Source organism: Cydia pomonella, chromosome 1, assembly GCF_033807575.1.
Source record: "Cydia pomonella isolate Wapato2018A chromosome 1, ilCydPomo1, whole genome shotgun sequence".
Taxonomy (NCBI): Eukaryota; Metazoa; Arthropoda; class Insecta; order Lepidoptera; family Tortricidae; genus Cydia; species Cydia pomonella.
The window spans coordinates 8,773,188-8,797,299 of NC_084703.1; the positions used below are offsets into that span (position 1 = coordinate 8,773,188).

At 36.3% G+C, this 24,112-nt stretch overlaps 1 protein-coding gene across 3 annotated transcripts in view; it reads right to left on the bottom strand.

Moving 5' to 3' along the window:
- LOC133530061 (DENN domain-containing protein 1A) overlaps positions 1-22,861 on the bottom strand; it is a 33,978-nt gene extending 11,117 nt beyond the window's left edge. Inside the window, exons 1-10 of one of the 3 annotated variants that reach the window (XM_061868063.1) lie at positions 22,511-22,861; positions 19,326-19,487; positions 16,653-16,790; positions 13,765-13,948; positions 12,836-13,093; positions 11,405-11,506; positions 10,656-10,768; positions 8,077-8,185; positions 7,388-7,576; positions 5,007-5,039 (exon numbers count right to left, since the gene is read on the bottom strand). In XM_061868063.1, coding sequence (XP_061724047.1) covers positions 5,007-5,039; positions 7,388-7,576; positions 8,077-8,185; positions 10,656-10,768; positions 11,405-11,506; positions 12,836-13,093; positions 13,765-13,948; positions 16,653-16,790; positions 19,326-19,487; positions 22,511-22,527 — 1,305 coding nt within the window. In that variant the 5' untranslated portion in view covers positions 22,528-22,861. The remainder of the gene's footprint in view (positions 1-5,006; positions 5,040-7,387; positions 7,577-8,076; positions 8,186-10,655; positions 10,769-11,404; positions 11,507-12,835; positions 13,094-13,764; positions 13,949-16,652; positions 16,791-19,325; positions 19,488-22,510) is intronic. The other 2 variants (XM_061867919.1, XM_061867995.1) reach the window with 2 other exon arrangements.
- Between the last annotated feature and the right edge of the window lie 1,251 nt (positions 22,862-24,112).

Here is a 24,112-nt window from a genome sequence, read left to right on the forward strand (position 1 = left end):
CACCAATGGGCGCGGCGAATGGTTTGCCATGCTCGCCCAGCAGTGCACTCTATTGTTTATATAGGTAATAAGAGTGATGAACTGATGACATTATGACTAAAATAAAAAAATTAAATACTTATCTCAGTTCTGCATTGTAATTTCGCGCGCGCCCATAGAACGAATTGAAGTACATAGATGATGATCTAACTCTCATTTCTGCAGGCGCCATAAAGTTCCCCATGGTCCTTTGATAGCCGAAGTAGATTGCGTTGTACCGCCCCATGCGGGTTTTAAACCACTAATGTGACAGTCCAGAGTCCCGAGCCAAGATGGCAATAGTTAATAGAAGACGTCAATCGAAACATAAATGGGTCATTCCTCAACAATATCATTCCCCTGGCTATATACCTATTCGCAAATATCCAGGAGATTCCGCTTAGCAGTTTTGGTTGTAGATGGAACTTGGTAAAGCGGAATTTCCAGGGAATTTGCAAATAGGTACGGCCAGGGGAATGAGATTTTTTAGCAATGACAAAACTCGTGCCTACGCCAAATCTTGGGATTAGTTGTCTAGCGGACCCCAGGCTCAAATGAGCTGTAGCAATATGCCGGGACAACGCTAGAAAGAAGATAAACAAAGAAACATTGGAAACTCCACTAATTCACATTCAAATGTGTTTTCACAAGTGCCAAGTATGGAAAATTTAATTGCCGACTGTACTTATCAGTTAAACAGTTATTCATTTGTTAAGTATAAAATAGCATGCAATAAATACAGTTTGTCCTATGGAGACCCAGTGCAGAAAAAATTTAGAACCAATTTATTATATTCGCTACTTCGTGGAGTACACATACTTGGCGGCAGCGCTAAATGAAAAACTAGGTAATTGTGAATAATGCGATAGATACTAAAGAACATTAAGTACATTTGTATAAATAAGTCATTTACCTAATTAAATATAGCATTATAAATAATATTAGGCAACTTCTATATCTATATTATTTAAAGAGAGCAATCATTATATTCAATATACAATAAAAATAAAAAGCTACTTGTTATATAAATTAAAGCCGAGCGTGAGAAAATTATCTCGCTTCAGGCTACGACTACGATACCCATATTTGCCTGTTGCCTTCAAACGGCTATGTATTATATATAAGACAATTTTTTCAAGTTACAGCAGATATGCCCCTTGTCTCCAATCTATATAACTACTAGATCATTTATTAAACAATATAATTAGAAGGGAGCAAAAGGCATAGCGCGCCGCGCAATGCGGAATACGGAAATACGGAAGATATGGCCATCGGCTAACTACAATTTTGTGTTAGCCCCCTCTTAAGCAATAAATATTAAATACATAATATAATTATTTCTATAGCCAAAGTTAATGCTGAATGAAGAAATCAGTAGAAACTAAATCGAGACTTAATAATAGTAAATATATATTCACCAAATATACCTACATCACAAAATATTAAGCAAGCTGAAATATTATTTATATATATACATATAAATGTATGTATATATGTATTACGGAATTACACAATATTTTTCTGGACATGGAGAAACATTACACAAAACCTTGACGATATTAGAAAACAATGTTAAGTTTTAAAGTAACTAGATTGTCATCGATTACCGCGATAGTTACATACTTATGAAACAAAACTATTTCAACGGATTACATCGCCTATCATTAATGTAAGATACATCTCAAAGTTTCGAAGCCTGTAACGCCTGTAACCTGTAAGTTTCCCGTTCACCTCGAAAACTGCAGGTTCAAGACGACGGGATGTATTTTGAATTCATCATGTAGCCTAAGAAACATTATTTGTACCGATGAATGTTATCGCTAACGGCTCCTTTACTAATAAAACAATTAGCATCCGGTTTTGTTCAAAGTATACTTAGCTAAACAATCTTGATCCCAATTACTTTTCTACATTTTAATTTCTAAGTTTTCCTTATATTTAAGTTTTAGTTGACATATTCAATTTTTAAATTCGTAAGAAAAAAAAAGTAAATACGATTTGTCGAAGAAAAGTTTAATTTACGTTAATAGTAACATGTCGATATTATCCCCGAAACACAAAGTATTATAACTAGTTATTTCCACATATGGATGGGACGCGCGGTAAAACACCTCACAACTTCTTTGTCTTTTTATTTGTAAAGATACTCGTACAGTTTTATGACCAATCGGTGCAAATTTCGTCAACTATACACTATGTAATCTTTTAAAATACTTTTATTTATGATATTTACGTATCTGAACACAAATTTAATTTCAATCAGTTAATTTATTTTATTTAAACATGCTCAAAAGTTTATAATAGGTTCTAATCTATTTTTAAATTTCCAGCGTCCAAGAAAAAAACACAGTGTATACCTATAACATGACAAGATTTTATTTGGCCTTGGTCATGTTCTGGATTTTCAGTGGTACTAATTTATTTTACTGGCAAAGAGTCTCCCTTTGGCAATAGACGTTAAAAGTAATCGAATGACACCGATATAAACAAAAAGAAAGATTTCGCAATTATAAGCGATCCACAGAAATGTTCAAAAGTTTGTCAAAGATGCAAGAAAAAATATTTTGAATAGGTACAATTACCATCGGATATATAAGAGCGGCCGACGCGCTCACAAATATTTAAACACGCCTCTATTGTCAAGGCGTTAGAGTGCGTGTTCGGATATTTTGAACACCTCGGCCGCTCCTATGTATCTGATGGCGACTATATAGTCATCGTCAAGAGTAACGGATCGGATTACGCGTCAAAACTATCTACTAATATCTAATAGCTGTGCAAAAAGATATAGGTCCTTATATGTAGAACAATTAAGATTGCGACAGATACTTTGGAACGCGAACTGAAGAGATATATCTCTATTTGGAAAATAATTCTAGGATGCCAGATACTTTTTGAGCGTCGTTTCATTCGCTACTATTGATGCTGACTGGACAATAAAACCTTTGCATCAATAAAAGGACGAAGGATTGCGTAGCGTTCCAATAAACGATGTTTTGAAATGAGTGGCTGACACGACCTATACTGACATTATTTGTCATTATATGTAAGCTCCGTATAGCAACACTATCTCGGGGCCAAATATAATCTTGTCAGGCTTAAAGAGTCCGTAGCAAGCTCGGTTCTCCATACAATTGTACTTAGTGCAAAAGTTTTTTATTTATTTATTAAGGACTGTAGGGACTGCGTCCTACATTCGCCCAAGCTTAGATGATATTAATGTAATAATATATTAATTTAGCTTTTCCCGTTATGCGCAATGTGCATTTTAGTTAATAGCATACGTAACTGTTTATTATAACCGTTACAGGGATGAGCTTGTAAAAACATTGTAATATAAGTTATCTGTTTCCTTCCCTTTGTCGGTACTTGCCTTTGTGTTAATCTCTCTTTGTTTTATTTCTTTGTCAGTTTCCAAATATTGTTAACTTTAAATAATAAACTAATTTGTAGCCAGCGGAGTAATTCGTGGGAAACGTTAGGATTCGCCATGTGCGAAACCGTTATAGGTTCTGTACCGCTATTCCTATCGCGTACCTGATGCAAGGTTATAATCATCGGGATCGCGGGAGTCAAAGTTAGTTCGTAGTCAGACGTCAACTCGACAAGTTGTCTCGTACCTATTATCACAGGTTGAGCTTGATATCGTATCGCTCCCTCGCGTTCTCTTGGTACCTATCTTTAACGGTCGAGCTCGATTATATATCGCTCCCTACTTATTATTGTAATTAGTGTTAGTTTAGTATTGAGTTGTGTTAATATAGATTTATTATTGTTACCGCGTCTGAACTTTTTATTTGCAACAATCCCAACACCTAAGTACATATACCAAACCCCACTGCCGTTTACAGCGATCACGTCGGGGTCACCAATTTGGCAGTGGGGTTTGGTATATGTACTTAGGTGTTGGGATTGTTGCAAATAAAAAGTTCAGACGCGGTAACAATAATAAATCTATATTAACACAACTCAATACTAAACTAACACTAATTACAATAATAAGTAGGGAGCGATATATAATCGAGCTCGACCGTTAAAGATAGGTACCAAGAGAACGCGAGGGAGCGATACGATATCAAGCTCAACCTGTGATAATAGGTACGAGACAACTTGTCGAGTTGACGTCTGACTACGAACTAACTTTGACTCCCGCGATCCCGATGATTATAACCTTGCATCAGGTACGCGATAGGAACAGCGGTACAGAACCTATAACGGTTTTGCACATGGCGAATCCTTACGTTTCCCACGAATTACTCCGCTGGCTACAAATTAGTTTATTATTTAAAGTTAACAATATTTGGAAACTGACAAAGAAATAAAACAAAGAGAGATTAACACAAAGGCAAGTACCGACAAAGGGAAGGAAACAGATAACTTATATTACAATGTTTTTACAAGCTCATCCCTGTAACGGTTATAATAAACAGTTACGTATGCTATTAACTAAAATGCACATTGCGCATAACGGGAAAAGCTAAATTAATATATTATTACATTAATATCATCTAAGCTTGGGCGAATGTAGGACGCAGTCCCTACAGGACCACCAGCTGTGACAACAACATTTTATAAGCTAACACATTTGCGTCCTTTTTAATTTTAATTGCACCCCCAATTATAGGTAAATACAGCAGAAGGTACATGCCTGTAATTAGTTTGTAGCTCCAGATACCATAGTAAAAAAAAACATCCAATTTAAGTATTTAAAAAAAAGTTGTGTTTGCTATATTTTGTTTGTTGTATAAACTGGAGCTATAACTACATTACAAACCAACACGTAGTTTCAAAATAAAACCAAAACTCCGTGTGAATCGAAAGGCAAAATTTGGCCGAGCTTACTGCGGCATAGAATGAAACAAAAACAAACTAAAGCATTTATAACAACTACCATCACCAATACGCAACATAAAAGTACGCTCCACAGAGTAGTGAACAACTAGAGTAATTTGAACAAAACAGTTCTGACGACATTGTCTGGGACTCACCGTTTTGACAGCTGACTGTACCGCGGGGTTCGCCTGGAAATATTAAAGATAAAACAACCACACGTAGTTAAAGCATGCATGCATAAGGGAAAAGCTACGGGGTAACAGAGATGGCGATAGCTGTATGTTCACGATGTTTCACGGGATTTTTACAAGGGCATGACGATAGTGAATGAACGCTTCTCCATACAAAGCAGTTCCCATTTTCCTGTGGAAAATATTTTTACACGATTTATTGCATATTAACCAATAGCAATATGCCCCTTCGTTTGATTTTTTGTGATTGTTTGATTTAAAAGAGTTAGGGGCGAATAACAAATTTCATACAAAAACTGCTAATGCTAAAATCATACAAAGGGGCAAATATTTTCTATAATGTTTTTATTCAGAAAGAAAAATGGAGACTTCGTATGTATGGAGAAAACAGTCACGTGTTTTCGTCCCCTTTTGTCGCGGATATAGTACATACATATTTTTGTTAATGTTACAATGAGGATATAATAATATTTTCATTTTCTACGTATATGGATAGCTACGGTTTCTCAATACGCCAAGGCTCGGCAGATCGAAAGCTAACGTTCACGAGGCTGCATGATAAATCTCCCTTACACACTCTAAAAAGATATCGCCCGCGAAGAACTTGCAGTATCTTACTGCGAGATGTAATTACATAAAATTATACACAGCTTCCATCTCTATGAGGGAAAAATCCAATGGGTCCAATCAATTATCTATTTTGTTTAGTTGAGAGAATATGGACTTAAATTTTGAATTTTGAGCAAGGTAAGCCAGGGGTTGGCAAATAAAAAAAATGCAATTCGCCTTTTGTTCGGGGGCCCGTTCTTAAGAGGAAAGGGGACGGCCGCTTCTCCATACAAACGTAGTCCCCATTTTCCTCTCTGGATATTGACATTATGGAAAATATTTTAACGTAATTTGATTTATAATTATAACATATGCATATATTATGCATAAATTGATGTATATTAACATTAGATTATTTTTTATTCTAGAAATTAGGAGCGAAAAACAGGTATCATACAAAATGTTAAGTGCTCTTTACTCTTATAATAATTAAAACATCGAAAAAAAAATAGGGGAATAGCTGCGGTCGATATACAGCAAATTGTCTCAAAATATTATAAATACTTAATGTTCATGTTTATATGAAAAGGCGATTTTGCGCGGGTCCTCCATTGTCGTCCTAAACTTGTGCTATAAACGGGAGTCTCTTTTAAATTTTATTTGAAAGAGACTTGTACGGCCACGTCTGAAAATATCGATACGGACAAAGTGCCAAAAATACACTACCCTAATATATGGGTCATAAGGTCGTGTATACATTTTTTGGCACTTCGATCGTGTCGATGTTTTCAGACGTGACTGTACGAAATATACGTTAAATTGTTTCTGTATAGTATTAAATGTCGCAATTTAATATAAACATAAATAGATAACAAAATTTGAATAATGTACAAAGTTAGTATTATTATAGAGAACCAAATTGCGACAATACATGACTACACGAGACGCAGAAGTATAAATAAGATTGGATTAGTTTGGGACTAAGGCAAATATGGTAGAACTAATACTGGTAATTAGTATGAAATCGACATCGTAAAGTCAACTCTCTAGATGTTGTTCCAACTCCATTCGGAAATGATTGCTTGCTTATTTCAGTTTAACACTATACATTTGGAAAAAACAGAACACTTCTGTACCCCTAGTGTAAATAAATTCGATTTCCAAACGTGACGTACGCGTTTGCGCTTAGTCTCATTTTGTATTGGATTTAGAAACAGCGCGCCAAGCGGGACGTTTTGGAAACTCAAAATCCTATACAAAATGAGACTTAACGCGAACGCGTTCGTCACGTAATGATGTCGATCAAAGTTACACTAGGGGTACTGATCAAATCATCATGGCTCAAGTACCCTTACCAAGAGTTACTTTTACTTTACTACTTAAACGGACATATTATACGCTAACGTCTACGTAACTTAGTTTGTATGCGTACTGACATATTAGTGCGAGCGAGATGTATTCAAAGCAATTTACGTAGACGTTCGCGTATATGTTAGTGTTGACACTGTCAGTGACTCGTGGTACAGTCGCCATCAGATATGTCGGAGCGGCCACGGTGCTCACAAATATCTAAACAGACCTCTATTGTCAAGGCTTTAGAGTGCGTGTTCAGATATTTTTAAGCACCTTGGCCGCTCCGATATATCTGAAGAACGGACTTTGATTATTAATCACTTTTACTTTAACTTGACACACTTTTTAACATGTTCACTCGTCTTCATCATGCAATAAAAACGAGCACCATAGCCCCCGCATCTGTTAATACACGTGAACACAATAAACCTTATAAAAATTACCTTATCTTTGAAATTTTTAAAGAAGGCACCGCCTTCTTTCTTCACAGTCTTGGCCCAGTCTTTGTACTGCTGTTTGAGTCGTTGGCCGCTGCCCGTCCCTAGTTTGTCGGCGTAGGCGTTACATTCAACTTCGAACTCGTCGTTAAAGCCTCTGCCGGAATTGAGCAATTCTAACCTTTCGTCTATAAACTGGAAATGAAATGAGAAAATGTCTGTATTCAATCTTAGATACTTTTATTGAACAACTTGATTCTTGGCCCACTGAGAAACCATTTTCATTTGTTTCAAAGAGTAATATTATTATGACACTTACTGTGAAACGTAGAGTTATATTGGGTCACAACACACAACTCAGTTTGTTCGATTGTGCGTGTCAACTCAAAAGTTAAAAACAAACATCTTTAAGCTTATTACTATTGATCAGAATTTGAAATCAATTTTCTAAAATATTATTATTTGAAACAATTTTTTTTTATGTTTGTATAGTCTGTCAAGGAACTTAATAAAACTGGAGTAAAAAAACATCAAATTCTCGATGTTTGACGGATTAAAAATAATACTTGAATGATTCCATTTAATGGTATTCAGTAAAAGGAAATGAACACAGCACTTGGTTATATGCTGTGACTGAAAATTATTTTTTTATTATGTCACAATCTTTAAATCAGTCTTAAAAATAGTAATCGTACCTGTTGAAATATTTGTGATTGTAGTATTTTTTTAAGGAATGGTTGCATATTTTTTCTTGTTCTCACAAAAGCCTCAGGGTTGAACGTTATTTGTTGACCTTTTTCAATTCTAAAAAGAAAAATAAAATCAAGATTGTAAATAAATAAGTACTAAAACACTTTTAAGATAAAACGAAAGGAGAAGAATAATTGTCAATTCATATTTTCTTCATACGAACATTTTTGTTATTAAATAAGGAACAAAAATGTCCAATTACCTGACTCTTATACCATTTATAAATACTCCTAAACTTCTATTACCAGTTTTTGGGTCATGTGTCTGGTGTCCCAACGGTAAGAGCGTGTGACGTTCAATCCGGAGGTCGCGGGTTCAAACCCCGGTTCGTACCAATGAGTTTTTCGAAACTTAGGTACGAAATATCATTTAATATTTAGCAGTCACTTTTCGGTGAAGTAAAACATCGTGAGGAAACCGGACTAATCCCAATAAGGCCTAGTTTACCCTCTGGGTTGGAAGGTCAGATGGCAGTCGCTTTCGTAAAAACTAGTGTCTACGCCAATTCTGGGGATTAGTTGTCAAACGGACCCCAGGCTCCCATGAGCCGTGGTAAAATGCCGGAACAACGCGAGAAAAAAGGAAAGTCTCAGGCTGTATTTGCATTTTATATTTGTCACATTGACGAACAAACAATGTATGAAAGGTAGGTGAAAATCGATGTCAAGGATACATTTAAGGAAGAAATTTATTCTCTAATTATAACAATAAAAGTGATTTTTAAAACTTACAGATAGTTTAGGTATCATTAATGTCAAGTTTCTATGAAAATGTGACATTTATAATGATACTTTCTGACTTTGTTCTGTTAAATTTGGTGCAAAGTTCGCAAAGCCGGACTCTAGTTCAAACACTTAAAGGACGAGGTAGCACTAGTGTACTTAAAAAACTCTGATATCCAACACCATTTAATTGATCACGAAAAAATTTATATATAAACCAAACAAATACGGCCCCGCATCCGATAAAACGTTAATTTCAAGAAAAACACACGTCGGACATTGGCCTATTTGGAATTTCACTTTATCTTCCTGTAGTTGCTCAGAGCACCGACCAGCTCCGCCTGCGACCGCGGCGAGTATCTCAGCAACTCGATCTGATAGTACCTCGGCCGTATCCCAGAAATCACCGCTTCAATCATCAAGTCGTTCGGAGCGTTGGGCGAGATCCTCGCGAAGAGTCTCCAGGCTTCGTTGACATACTCCGCGTAAGTGTCAGCATCGTTCGACGTGTATTCCCTGAATCTGTTGACGAAGCGAATATACCGTAACTCCCCGCAGAAGTGCATCATGAGTTGCTCCTTTATAGCCGGCCACTGAGAGAAGAGATGAGCGTTAGCCTCCGCCCAAATTTGCGCACGTCCTTTAAGACATGATAGGGCTTTAGTCATGGCTAGCGATGGTGCTACCCCTCTTACTTCGATCAGCGAATCAACCTGATTGCACCACTCGCCGACAGTTATTCTTTGGTTATCCGGGTTATATTCCGGTAGGTAAATATCGCTGAGTTTATTGTTTTGAGCTTTGATGTTGAATACCAATCTCTCGAGAAGCTCGATTTGTCTCTTGAGCACCATGAGTTCGTTATTCTGCATTGCATCCTGAATAATCCCCGGTAGGCTTGGGGAAAGCACTGAAGTTGAAGGAATGTCATCGTGCAGTAAGTTGTTATTAACATCTTCGTCTGGCGTTGGCGGCTGACTTGGGTGGGAAGGTACTCTTCTATCGGAGGACATTATTGACGCAAGTCTTCCAGATTAATTTGTAGTTCTTAACACTTTAGCAGCGTCGCGAGGACTGAAAGAAGACTATTACCGACTATGCACTTATAGTTTACTAATTCAATTCAATCTCAACCCGCGATCGAAACGCATCACCACGTGACATAAGGTGCATAAATAATACAAAAGGTTATCTTTGTTTACTCGAAATGCTTTTGTACTGCAATAGATTCGCTTCCGGGTACATAATTTCTATTGACACCTGTATCGCAATAGGATACAATAATATTAACATTTGAATGAACGTTATGGGGAAAAATAGAATCTGCAGAATTACTTTGTGTGTTTACCAACATACTCGTACTTATATTATTTAAACTTTACTGCACGATATAAGATTATACAAATGGCGGACAAAACCTAAAAAAATGTACATATCGTCACATACCTTTTGCATACAAAATAATAACTACCCTATTCGCAAGCGCAAATAATTAAAAATATGCGTGTCGATTTTCTACCATTCGGAGAAATTACAACTCTCTGAACTGACCATCGGTGGACATTTTGCATTTGTTATATAGAATTGTCAGTGTAACAGTAACAGTGTGGACGATGGTACTATGACCATGGTGGTGATGCTTGCGATGTTGCATAGTGATACTGCTGACGCGGATTCGCACGCCACTCTGCTGTTTGAGCGAGATAGTGCTATCCAAATATATAGCGACGTCCGTCCCACACCGGAGCAGCGCAAGGTAAAGACCGCATTTCTCTAGTAGTTAGTAAAATGACATAGCTCACCTTATCGCGTCTCGGTACCCTCCTATTAAACCTACTAGTGCTCGTAAAAACGCTCGCGACACAGCGTCCCCTAATGCATTCTTATCACTTAAAGCTTTCTTTAAACTGGATACCTGAAATAACAAAGGAATAATAAAAATAAAAGTGAAATGCAAACAAAAGTTATAAGAAAACGCGTTCAAAACGGAAATGTTACATGCAGGGAAGTAATAGCCGATTTAACTCCCTGAGCCCTAAGCCTAAGACCCTAAAATACCATAGTATTTTATCGCAACCTTGAACAAAACAATTTACCCCTTTTCAATTTTAAATTAACGCGTTTTTTTTTTTAATACACAATCCATATCTATTTTCTATTTTTTGGAAAATTTTATTCTGTAGAAGCCGATAGGTTAGACCCTTTAGAAAATTTTGCAAATGAAACATAGGGCATAAAATTAGTCGATATGTAACCTTTTTGGGCTTATTACAAATGTATCGACAAGTGAATAATGGATATGAGCGCGTATAGGAAAATACTTTAGGTTATAAACTGAAATACTCATACACGAAAGAAAAAAATGACCGGGTGACGAGGCGGGAATCCTACCCGCGTCTTCGGCTTACGAGGCTCTCTATATATCTATATGGTGTTTGATATCTATTTCAATTCATAATTTATATATAGTAGTGTGACTACTTAAACCAGACAAATAAAAAAAATCAGAAATTCATTTGAAAGTGTCCTAGTTGACACTTCAGGTACTTACCAATTCAGGCGGAAGACTTTCTAAGTCTTGGAAGGGAGATCTCAGTTCGTTTTCGTCTACATTCAATATTACTACATCTCCTATATCCGACATCCTTACAGTCTGAAACGTAAAAATTAAGAAAATTACATGTATCTAGGATAACGTATAGAGGTCAAAAAAGTTCGGGAAATCTTCATCTTTTCTGTATACATTTTTTCTAAGACTTATAACGTGCCTATAAGGATAAAGTACAAAAACGGGTTTGAAGTCCGATTATTTCATAATGTCTACAGGAAAGTCTCATAACCTTAACTTGTACTAACAAGTTTTTGACCCATAATAAGTTTACACGCAATCAAGAGACACGACCAAGGTAGCAAGCAATCGTTTCGCCAATATTACTTAGGGTATTTTAAGATGTGTTTTTAAATATTAATTCCTTAGCCATTTGAAAACAATTGATGTGATATACAGAAAACAGGCACCGAAGTATAAAAGTACAAATTGAACATAGGAACATATTATGTAATTACTTAACAGTGATAAAAATAACTAGCTAATCAGTATTGCGAGATAACTTAGCAACATTTTACATGGCCTAGTCTTTAACTAGACTTCCACTTATAAAAATATATATTAAAAAAAGTGAAATCTATAAACCCAGAACATATTATGCTGAAGCGATCCACATCAAAATCAAAGTGATTTGTTAAGATTTAGTTAGTGGAAAACGTTTTCTCCCGAAATAGAATTTCATAGAAAAATTACCGTTATTTTGTTAGATTCGAAAAGCTATCCTTCCCTCTTAATGAACAAATGAAATCTCGAGATGCTGCTGCATTCTTTGAGTATACTTTGTAACTGAAGTACGAATCTTACGGACATAATGCATTTCCTTGTATCATTGTTGTATTGATACATATCAAAACCTTCTACAAAATAGTATAACCTCTGAGTATTATGACTACTCAGTCTACTATTATCATGTTTATATATCCTCTAGACTCTCTAGAGCCCCACTATGCAAGAAAAATTGGCAAGTTAAATTTGAACCAATGCTATTCGAAAATAGAATAGAATTTGTTTCGTTTTAAAATCGAACTAAACAAACAAAAGCAACTCTGTTCCATAATAATGATTGAAATTCCATTAGAGGTAATTTGTGCTAGTATTAGGACCGAGGGGCGCTAGAGGATAAATATGGAAGCTTAACCACGAAGTGTTAATCAGTAATCGATTTATGGGTGAACTAATGGGTGTTTAGGGGAAAATAAGTCTTTAAATATAACAAAAATGCATTTACCCATAACGGGTTATTACATTTCTACAACCTTTCTCATGACAAACTGTGTCAATATTATCCCTTGGGTAAATAGACAGTACGAAACAAAAAGGTTGATCTACCCGTAAAAATATGCCCCGATGTGGGGGAACTTTGATCGATCTTACCTTCATAACGCTAGCAGGAACTCCAATTAGAAACGGCATTGGCGCCAACAGATAATCCACAAAATGTTTAGGCAGAATCGGTATAAATATATGCTGCCACGACATCGGGAATAAGGTTGCGTTGGCCGCCTGAACACACGCCGATAACCGGGAGGGCTTGGATGCCACGATGGCGACTCGTCTTTCGTGTAGTAACGCTGCCCATAACCCTGCCATGCATTTTGTATCTACCGCACTGAAGTATTCCGTTAAATTACACTGGAAAAAGTACAGCACGTGTTATTATGCAGAAGAGTAATCTACATGAGTATGACTTTGGGATCAAATGAAAATATTTTATCAAATATTTTGATTTGCGTTTTTAAGTTTCATACTACTGTAAATAAATAATAGACTGAAATAGATGTAACGGCGTAAATGGCTAAATACACCGATTCGAATCCAGCCTCCGCCACTGGAGGAGTTAGTCACTTTTTCTTTAGGTGGTATATGACATTTATTTCAGTTTATAATAGAAGAGTTCAATGCTAAAACCATCGATTTAAAACTAAACCTCAGGCATATTTAAAACTTATCTCTCACGTAATATTTAGGTAGAATAAAGCTCTGCATGTTTTTATCTTCGGTAAGCTAGAGCATAAAGCACACTGATTTAGTTTCTCTAAAAGGTCTCGTAAGATAATACAAACAACGCTTCTTATAATACATAATATACCTATTGAAATAAAGTCTACGAATGCCGTCATTTAAAGTGCCAATAGGGTTTTGACAATAGAACGTGCGTCCTTGCCCGTGTTGAAGGTCACTTTTAGCCTGTAGACCTTTATCGGCTACTTATCTCTTTTCGGATAATACTGAGCATCGCTAGGCTTTACGAGGTTGCAATTAAATTTACGAATAGTCATTAAAGTATCGCCGATGGTACATACATTTTCTGGGATGCTCGGAAGACGGCCGTCGGGGTTTTGGCAAGAGAACACGCTTCTGCCCGCGTTGTACGTCACTTTTAGCGTGTGGTCCTTCATCGGCGGCCGGATCCGACACGCCTCGAGGAACGACGTCAGCTCTCCCTTCTCTGAACTGTTTATTAGGTTCGATATACTATTTAATAATCTGGAAAACGATAGAATGGATGAAACAAACATAAAAATAGCTTTTGGCAATATTTTATCAACCCTTAGTTGTAGGTACTCTGCGAAGTGAACATGTAGGAATTAAGAGTAAAGAACCCTAACTAAGGGGCCAAACCAAAAATTAAGAATAAACCCGCGACCAGTCTGGCCAAGTGGGTAGTGACCTTACCTATGAAGCCGATGGTCCTGGGTTCGAATCCCGGTAAGGGCATTTATTTGTATGATGAACACAGATATTTGTTCCTGAGTCATGGGTGTTTTCCATGTATATAAGTATGTATTTATCTATACAAATATTATATCGCCGCCTAGTAACCATAGTACAAGCTTTGCTTAGTTTGGGGCCAGGTTGATCTGTGTAAGATGTCCCCTATTTTTTTATAGGCTTATTCATATTTAATAAAGATTTAAAACAGCAAAATGTAAGTCCTATAAGAAAATCCGTTCAGCATCGCCTTTATATTCACTAGCCGAGTATGTATAAACCACACTTATATCAGCAACGGTAAATAAAAACATTACAAATTACACTTAAATGCTGCTAATTTTGAATACCACTATAAAAAAAAATACTATATCAATATTTAAAGTCAGTCCTGTTTAAAGAGTGAAATCGATTGCACTTGAGTCACAAAGTTGAATTCATACTATTCACGCTTGTCGCCAACTACCATTAAGTGACTCGAGTAGGTAGCTACTGTCGAAAATCGATACGTTTAGTAATATTCTATACAACTAAATGAACATATTTTTCTATAATATTTTATTTGTTCCATAATATTCAATTATAACATTCAGTTTCGATATTGTTTATTTTGCATAATATGCTAGTGACGCTAGTTTATTAAATGCTTAGAATGTATTTCATAAAACCACGAGCTTTATTTTTCAGTTTTAACTATAGTACTGATTCACAAATATCAAAAACCATTCGCTTAGCTTTTTTATTTATTTAAGGGCGTCCGCTAGTTGGCGCGGTTGCACGGAACTGATGAGCAGGTTAACGAAAAATAATATGAACAGCGCACTGGCGCGGACGTCGGGTTATACCTACAATGGACCCCGCGAGCGTACGCCCGCTCCGTGCACCCGCGCCTGATAGCAGACGCCCCAATTTATATCAAGTGGCTCTATGAGCTTTAGACCTCGCGAACACTCATGGCTCCGCCATTTCGAAAAAAATCTGAATCGACACAAAAAATACATATGTATAAGTATTCATTGAACTAGCTCACAAAATTTCATGAGAATCGGTTGAGAATTTCGACCTATACAGGAGAACAGCCGACCATAGGAAATATTGCCATGTTGTAACGAAACTTCGCTCAGTGTATATATTTATATACCTAGGGTTGTCATACGTCCCGTATTTAAGTATTTGTCCCGTATATTCATCATTAATCATATGTTCCCTATTGTCCCGTATCCGTTCCAGAGAATGCCATTAGGCATTAAGACCTCCAATGAATAAAATAAAAATGACAAATTCGCTCAGCTTGCAATGCGACTTCTATTTTGGTTTTCCTTTAGGCACTTGTAAATATCAGGACAAGGTTACGAGAACAAACCAAAACTCTTTCTATATGAGGTACTTAGAAAAACGGTTTGTATGTATAAATATAATTATTGGAGTATTTAATGGACATTCAAAGAACGATTCTTAATATATAGTTCGATATTCTCTTCTTTTTCACCTTTAAGAAGTATCGTATATCCAAATCCAATTTTTAAAAAAAGTATCTAAACGAGAACTTTACTCAAATCTGATTCGCGGTGTTTGCGCGATTAATCAAAATTCAATCTTTCACATTTAAATGATAACGTTAATAGGAATTAGTTACGCAAAATGAAGATCCATATTACGAGTATATCATCGACAATGCGGCTTACTGTGCGATTGCAAACCTTAAAACTTGGTAAGGCCTTCTAATGGTCTACTACGATTGCACGCAGCACTACGAATTGAGCGAAGGCCGAGCCACTTACGGCCCCCTTTATAGATTGCCAGGCTAACTATTATTATATTGGGACTATCATTCATTATACAAGTAGCAGGTGCGAACAAATTGCAAACTGTAGTGAAGATATAAAAGAGATATCTATAAATACATAAATAAATATTATAGGACATTATTACACAAATTGACTAAGTCCCACAGTAGACTAAGCTCAATACGGCTTGTGTTGAGGGTACTTAGAAAACGATATATATAATATATACTTAAATACATAGAAAATGACACCCATGACTCAGGAACTATCACATGCTCATCACACGAATCGTCCACCAGAATTCAGGATTTGAACCCGGGACCATCGTCACTACCCACTAGGCCAGATAGGTCGTCAAACAACAAGGAAAAACAACACAAAGCAAGGCATAACGAGGCAAAGGAAAAAAACGATTATTAAATTTATGCACTTTTACGCTGATACTGCTCCTCCATGCTGCTGCTGATACGACTTATATACTCGAGTTCTGTGGTGTGTTGTTCCGATATTATCCTCAGCGAAGTATTAATAAGACTCAAGGAAAGTAACTTTCAAACAAACGTCTCGTTCAGATTCTTCAAACATGATATTTTTATAATGTAGGAGGCAAAAGAGCAGACGTATCGCCTGATGGTTAGCAATTGCTTACGACTTGTTACGAGTTACGACTTATTTAGGAACCCGCTACTTACTTATAAAATATATCGTGCCATGGTAAGTGAGACATTATCACTAATGCGGTGTTCGTTCTGGGGTCGTATCGGCAGAAACAAAACGTATACTTTGAATCCACAGCCGTCATCACAAAAGAATAGTGCTGGACGAATGTACTGAAAACAAAAAACAAATTGTCAATAGTAAAATTCTAATTACACTCCGACCACGCTGAGTTAGCGCCGACTTGGCACAGTTGGCAGTGACAATATGTGGCCGAGCTTTATTTCATGTAAACTTGGCGGGCGGCCTAGTGTCGTCAAATTCTCCGGATTTTTTACTCATACTTCTTGAAAAATGTAGTCTACTTGTAATATAGCCCAGCCATAAGAATCAGATTTATAGCTACTACGGTACGGTGGATCATAAGTAATACACACCGAAATAATTGACTGCTAATAACAAAATACTTCCTTTTGGCTTTGCTGTAACGTACGCAATGATGGCTAAACGCCCCTTTTGAATTTGTACTGAAAGAGACGAAAAATGCTACCTTAAGCAAATTGTTAAGTCAAAAGGTAGAAGTAATGCTAGATCACTAGACCTAGACTCTAGCTAGTCACAAGTAATACTGTCATAGTATAAAATCTAATTTACCTTAAGATATCACATTTCAATGAATGATTCATAGCATAACTACCTAACTTGGACATACAGTAGCGAAAAAAATCTATCATATTGTGATTTTTCTGTAAATATTTCAAATTAGATGAAACCAAGAACTGAATTTGTTGATAACTAATCAAAAAAAGGTTATATTGATTTATTCTCAACCAATTATACGCTAACAGGCCGGTACATATTTCGAAATTCAATTTGAATAGGTACATTTTTCTGGAATTTAGCTTCCATCACTAGTAGTATTTAAGTCGATAAAAAAGGCGTATCGTGCTAATTCATAATCATATTTGTAAGAAATATCAGTTCCGTCATGGGGAGACCTCATGGAAATAAAAACTTAACAGTAGCTATACAAGAAGCAATTATTAATGGCTATAGAAATGGCTTCACACAATCGACGCTGGCGAAGCAATTTCAAGTTCATCAGTCTACTATATCGAAGGTTTTGAAACGCGGAAAAGCTCACGGAGGTGTCAAAAGGCCCAACAGACCTGGTCGCCCACGCTGCACATCAAGTTTGGTAGACCGCAACATTTTGCGAATAGCAAGACACAATCCACGACTCACGGCGAGCGACATTATGCGGGAAATATCGTGTGGAAATTCAGTTTCTGTATCCGTACGTACTGTAAGAAATCGCCTGATGGATGGTGGACTTCGTGCTCGTCGTCCTGCAAAGAAACCACTGATTTCCAAGAAAAATGGAGCAGCTAGAAAAAAATATGCGAAAGAACATCTTTCTTGGACTGCGGAAATGTGGGAAAAGTGGAGCGATGAATCCAAGTTTTTACTGTTCGGAACAGATGGAATTACCTACGTACGACGTCCCGACAATGCTCGCTATGACCCCAAGTATCAGCTCCCTACAGTCAAACACGGCAGCGGCTCCCTTATGGTGTGGGGCTGTTTCAGTGCAAGTGGAGTTGGTCCTTTACATCGAATAAACGGCATTATGACGAAGGAAGTTTATGAAGGAATATTACAAGATGTGTTTTTTCCCTGGGCACGCCAAAATTTCGGCAGAGCGTTTATGTTTCAGCAAGATAATGACCCGAAACATTCGTCTAATCTTGATAAACAATGGTTCAAAAAACGTAGAGTGAGGGTTTTTGAATGGCCCAGCCAAAGTCCGGACTTAAATCCTATAGAAAACCTATGGAAGGAACTAGGTCGTCGTGTGAGTTCAAGAAATGCAAGAAATGTCAACGAAAGATTTGAACAATTAAAGGAAGAGTGGGAACGCATTCCAAGTTCTTTCCTCGCGAAGTTGATTGCATCACTGCCCCGAAGATGCCAAGCTGTTCTTGATGCAAAAGGTTGCAGTACCAAGTACTTATCTAATATTTTGATTTTCAGCGCAGAATCTGTAATTTTTGTTGTTTTCTTTATTAATAAACAACTTTTACCTATATTTCGAGTATTAGTTATTTTATGCACTTTTTAATAAACTCGTACAAAACGAGTTTCTTAATGGTGTCATACAAATGTAGTATATGATTGTACTCTCCATCTAAAGGACTTTCACATGATAATCGTTTAGGCAGCCTTAGTCGTTCTCATAAAAAAATACTTAAACACAAATATGATAGATTATTTTCCGCTACTGTATTATGTCACATATTATGGCTCGAAGAGGTTTGTATAAATATATACAATTATCGTCCTGCTCTTTGAACTTGGCCGCTTGTTTGGATCTCATTTCATAGTTAGCGTAGTTTTTTTATTAACGCATTCACTGCCACCGACGCATATATGCGTTCACCGTCATACAACTTTGTTCCTAGGCCACGCCCCCTGGCAGTGAATGCGTTAAAAACATTGGCATTGAAACTAAAGCAGACACTATGATAAAAATGTTTTCGCAACAAAATCGCAATGCAAAAGGCCTTACAACACATAGTATATGCAGAATAAGAAGAGTCATAGAATGTATTTGTCCCCTTATATTCCATGTCTCTTCCTTTTCCGCAAAGACTTTGAAGTATATGTTGTTGTTCTTTCATATATTATATAATTTTCAGATCACTTACGTATCTAATTCACAGGGGAATGTGAACTTAGGAACATCTTTTAGTTCATCCTCTGTTCTGAGTCCTTCGGGATATTTTCTGATGATATAGGGCTCCCGTGGTTCTTTTGTGGGGTCCCCGGGTGATACTTCACAAAACAATTCGAACAGCCGTGCTGTGTCTCTGAAATAAAGGAGAACAGCACATCAGTTTCCTGTTTTATTAAAACCTGTATTACAATTTTCAGAAAAATTTGGATGTAACTAAGAGATTTCTGCTGTATGAAGTTACAGGCCTTAATAAGATAGCCCCAAATGTATATGACAACCAGCCTGGCCAAATGGGTAGTGACCCTGCCTATGAAGCCAATGGTCCCTGGTGTGGTGGCCAATGGTGTGATCAATTTGTGTAAGAATGTCCTAAAATATTTATTATTAATTTATTGTTATATGTGGCCACTTTAACCATCACTATCTATTTGATGCTGCCTATAACATAAACTAGGGCAACTATACTTTACAAACTGACCATCAGTCATTGACCTTGACTGCCTACTACTAATAAACAATGTACTTATACGTCAGCAGATTCCATATTTTAAGTCCGGAATAGATGGAGAAAATATGTATATTTTGGTCCATGTGTTTGCTTAAGTAGATAATGATGGTATTAAAAATCATCTTAAGAGGATTGTGCCAAGGATCAAACAAATAAAGGAACAAGCAATTAACATTAACAATAAACACCAAGTACAAGTAATTTTAATTACTTAAACTGTTTATTCCATAGATGTTTTGCCAAGCATCTAATGAAGTAGTTAAAAACAAATATTTATTTAATATTCAAATAGCAGATACAACTTTTGTTTAGTTAATATTCCTAATTAAAATCTAATTGTTGAATAGCTAGTTATCTTCGTAGTTTATTACAATACTTATAATATATTGGGTCTGGAAATAAAAAATTATGACCACCTTACACTAAAAAATAGGACTATCTTATTACCATAAGGCTGTGAATTTCATTTCAACCTGCCTGCCGTGTCTCGCGACTGTTTACCCAGGCCCAGAACACTCAGTTTTCATGTTTGTATTGTAACTGCATCAACAGCGGTATGTGCACTTCTAGCTTAATGGTATCATCTCAGTAGTAATAGTAAGTTGCAGTAGTAGTGGAGCTATTTATTCCAATAAATATTACACTAGTTTACAAAATATGCAATGATTTTTGTAAATAGATTTAGTATTAATACTTGTAATATTTCATAATTATTCCGTAGTAACTTTAAATGGAAAGGCCCTATTGGCAAAAGGAAATGGGGAAAGCCATATAAATAAACGATAGCTAGATGACATTACAGAAACTGCAGGGAAAGACTGGCTAAACAAAGCGAAAGACAGGAAAAATGGAGAGAGTTGGAGGAGGCCTACACTCGAAGAGGGGTCCTAATTAAATAAATGAGTAGTAATAAAACTTCAAATGTAAAATGGGAAATTTGGAAATAAAGGTTTTTTTATTTATTTTATTTATTAACTTTAAATAAGTAGTATAGTTATTTTTAATAGTCTTTTTTGGAATGCAATTGAATTTCACTGTTAAATACTTGAAACCATTGTATTGTAGCATGGGCAGGTTTTCGCCACTCAACAACTGGCACCTAATATGCGCAGGTGTGATAAAACGCTATGATTCGTTAAAGCAAGTTTTAATGGAAAGGTTTTATTTTTACTCCCATAATTTACACCAATTACACTTAATTGCATATACATAATTATAGAAAAGGTGGTGGTGGCCAAGTGGATATGACGTCTGACTTTCAATCCGGAGGTCGCGGGTTCAAATCCTGGCTCGTACCATTCGTTTTTCGGAATTTATGTACGAAATTGCATTTGATACATACCACTAGCTTTTCGATGAAGATAAACATCGTGAGAAAACCTGCGTACATCTGTGAAGAAATTCAAATGTGTATGTGACAGGCGCGGATACAAGGGGGGGGCCATAGGGGCAATGGCCCCCCCCTAAAACCCTGGCTCTCACATTACTAAATTGAGTAAATTTTATTTTTTACCAAAAATATATGATTTTTCTCAAAATGGCCCCCCCCTAAGCCAAATCTTGTATCCGCGCCTGGTATGTGAAGTCCCTCATCCGCATTGGGCTAGCATAGGGACAAGCCCTCTCGCGCATGAGAAGAGGCCTGTGCCCAACAGTGGGATGTATATAGGCTGAATTATTATTATAGAATCCAAATAAATATGCAGTTGTAGAAAAATACAATAATGTAAAATAATCATATCTGAATATATGTCATTGATTGCCTAATTCAAACTGTCTCACGGTAATGAATATAGTAGGTACAGTCAGTAGAGGATGAGACAAAATGACAAAACTATCTACCATTCACTTTCCAGTCTGTCCCCCTTATTCATAAAACTGGGCAAGCTCTTACAAACCTGTTTGAAATTGTCTCTTTCTAACTAACAGAAAAGTCAAAATAATGGATAGGGACAAACAATAATAAATGGTTTGTTAGATTTGACAGATGCTTATGAATGAAAAACTGTGGCATATACTTTTGAAGTGCATCTTTTACACTACTATGTTTCCAATTCTCTATGCAATGGGTTTTTCATTTCAATCTTTTTGCAGATCAGATTTACATCCAACTACTCATTATTTCATAAAAATATTATGGCTTGAATAGGCATTTATATTAACATCCTGTTATTGAAGGCAACCGAGAAAGATCAGTGCACAGTGATCTTAAAAAAAAATAGTGATAGACGAGTGTGAGAGTGAATACATGAATTCATGATTACTATGCACATTTAAAACTAAGATAAAAACTAAAGAAAACAAAAAGAAAGGGCAGATGAACTACAGGTTACTTGAACAGGTATTAAATTAAAGGCGACAGTAATTTTTCATATCAGTATTGTAATGTGATACATGCCTACAACAATAGCATAACAGCATGAATTAAGGAAGTAGGCGTATGGCTTGTTTACGTTCGAGATACTACGATATCAACAAGCGAATGAGTATTACCAACGGAAACGACAACACTCGAGTGATATTAAATAGGAAATACGTATCTTTGCGCATACAGAATCTTTAGGCATAATAAATCATTTCTAACGCGGCTGCTGACAAACCGTCACAGTTTACACAGATAAGAGGGACAAAAGGAAACAATTACTTACCTTAGCCTGGAACCCATTTCTCGACGTGGTACTCTTCAAATTTTGACCGAAATAAGCGTTTCGCTGTACATTGTGTATGCTTACGAGTATAAAGATCTAACGATTATGAGACATCACAGGCCATAGAACACTAAATACAACTGGGAACTGGCATTTTTAATGATTTTTTTTAAGCTGTTACGAAAGACTGTATTGAGTCACCATGGTTTAGAGACAGGCGAACACTCAACACTGCAGCATACATCAAAAATTGAGTACCAAAGAGAAATTCTTTTTTTTTTTTGAAAATGTCATATCAGATGACGTTTAGAAATCCAATAGGATTTTTAGTTTGATGAACGTATCGCCTGTTCATTGGTTATTTTACTGTCAGAAGTAAGATGACATTGACATAATACATTTAAATGTTGCCTTAGAAAAAAAACATTTGAAGGCTTGGAAACAAAGATATAAGAGATTCAAAAAAGGTTTAACCAAAGAGTAAAGTAAGTATATAGGACAAGAGAGCCCTCCTGAAGCATTTTAAGGAAACTAATTTTGAAGCACTATCTCTAATTTGTATCCGAAACTAGCTATTAGGGCCTACAATACCGGAATCGGGGATCCCGGTATTGTGGAATCCCGGGATTCCGTCTTTTTAAAAACATTTTTCTATACCGGTATTTTTAAATGCAATACCGGGATCCCGGTATTTTTAAAAACAAGGGAAATGTGCAGTATGAACCCTTCATATCCATTTGAATGGTTATATTCAGCTGTATCAAGAAGTTTACTACACGTCTCACGCATCTTACTGGTATTTTTATCTTTGACTTTGACTTTGACTAAGATAAATATTTGGTGGTTGGTGGTGGATGAATCCTGAAGTTTTCCGAATGACGTATATAGACACATAAAGATAGTGACATTAATTGAATTAGTTCTTAAATTTTATCAAAAAATTTAAAAGAAAAGAGCAAGGAACTTTATTATGGCAAACCAATTTTGGTAGAAAATTGAAGAAAAGTTGGCTGGTAAGTTGGACTAAAAATGTAACTGTAAAAGTCAAGAAGTCGAAAAAAAATATTGCCAACCTGGAGTGTGAATTAAAATTATTGCAGATGGCGATATTGATTGTTTAGGTCTAGGCCAGACGGGATTATGAAATTGACCAATTTGATCGGAAAAGACATTGGCTCCAATCTCATTCCGCATCCACACGTACAGAATTTAATCACCAATTTTAGATTTATGATGAATTCGAGGGCTCGTAGTTTAAAAAATGTCCCCAAATGTGCATACTAGCGTCGGAAATTGTTATGACAAAGGAAGTTTAAGAAGGAATATTACAAGATGTGTTTTTTCCCTGGGCACGCCAAAATTTCGGCAGAGCGTTTATGTTTCAGTAAGATAATGACCCAAAACATTCGTCTAATCTTGATAAACAATGGTTCAAAAAACGTAGAGTGAGGGTTTTTTAATGGCCCAGCCAAAGTCCGGACTTGAATCCTATAGAAGACCTATGGAAGGAACTAGGCCGTCGTGTGAGTGCAAGAAATGTCAACGAAAGATTTGAACAATTAAAGGAAGAGTGGGAACGCATTCCAAGTTCTTTCCTCGCGA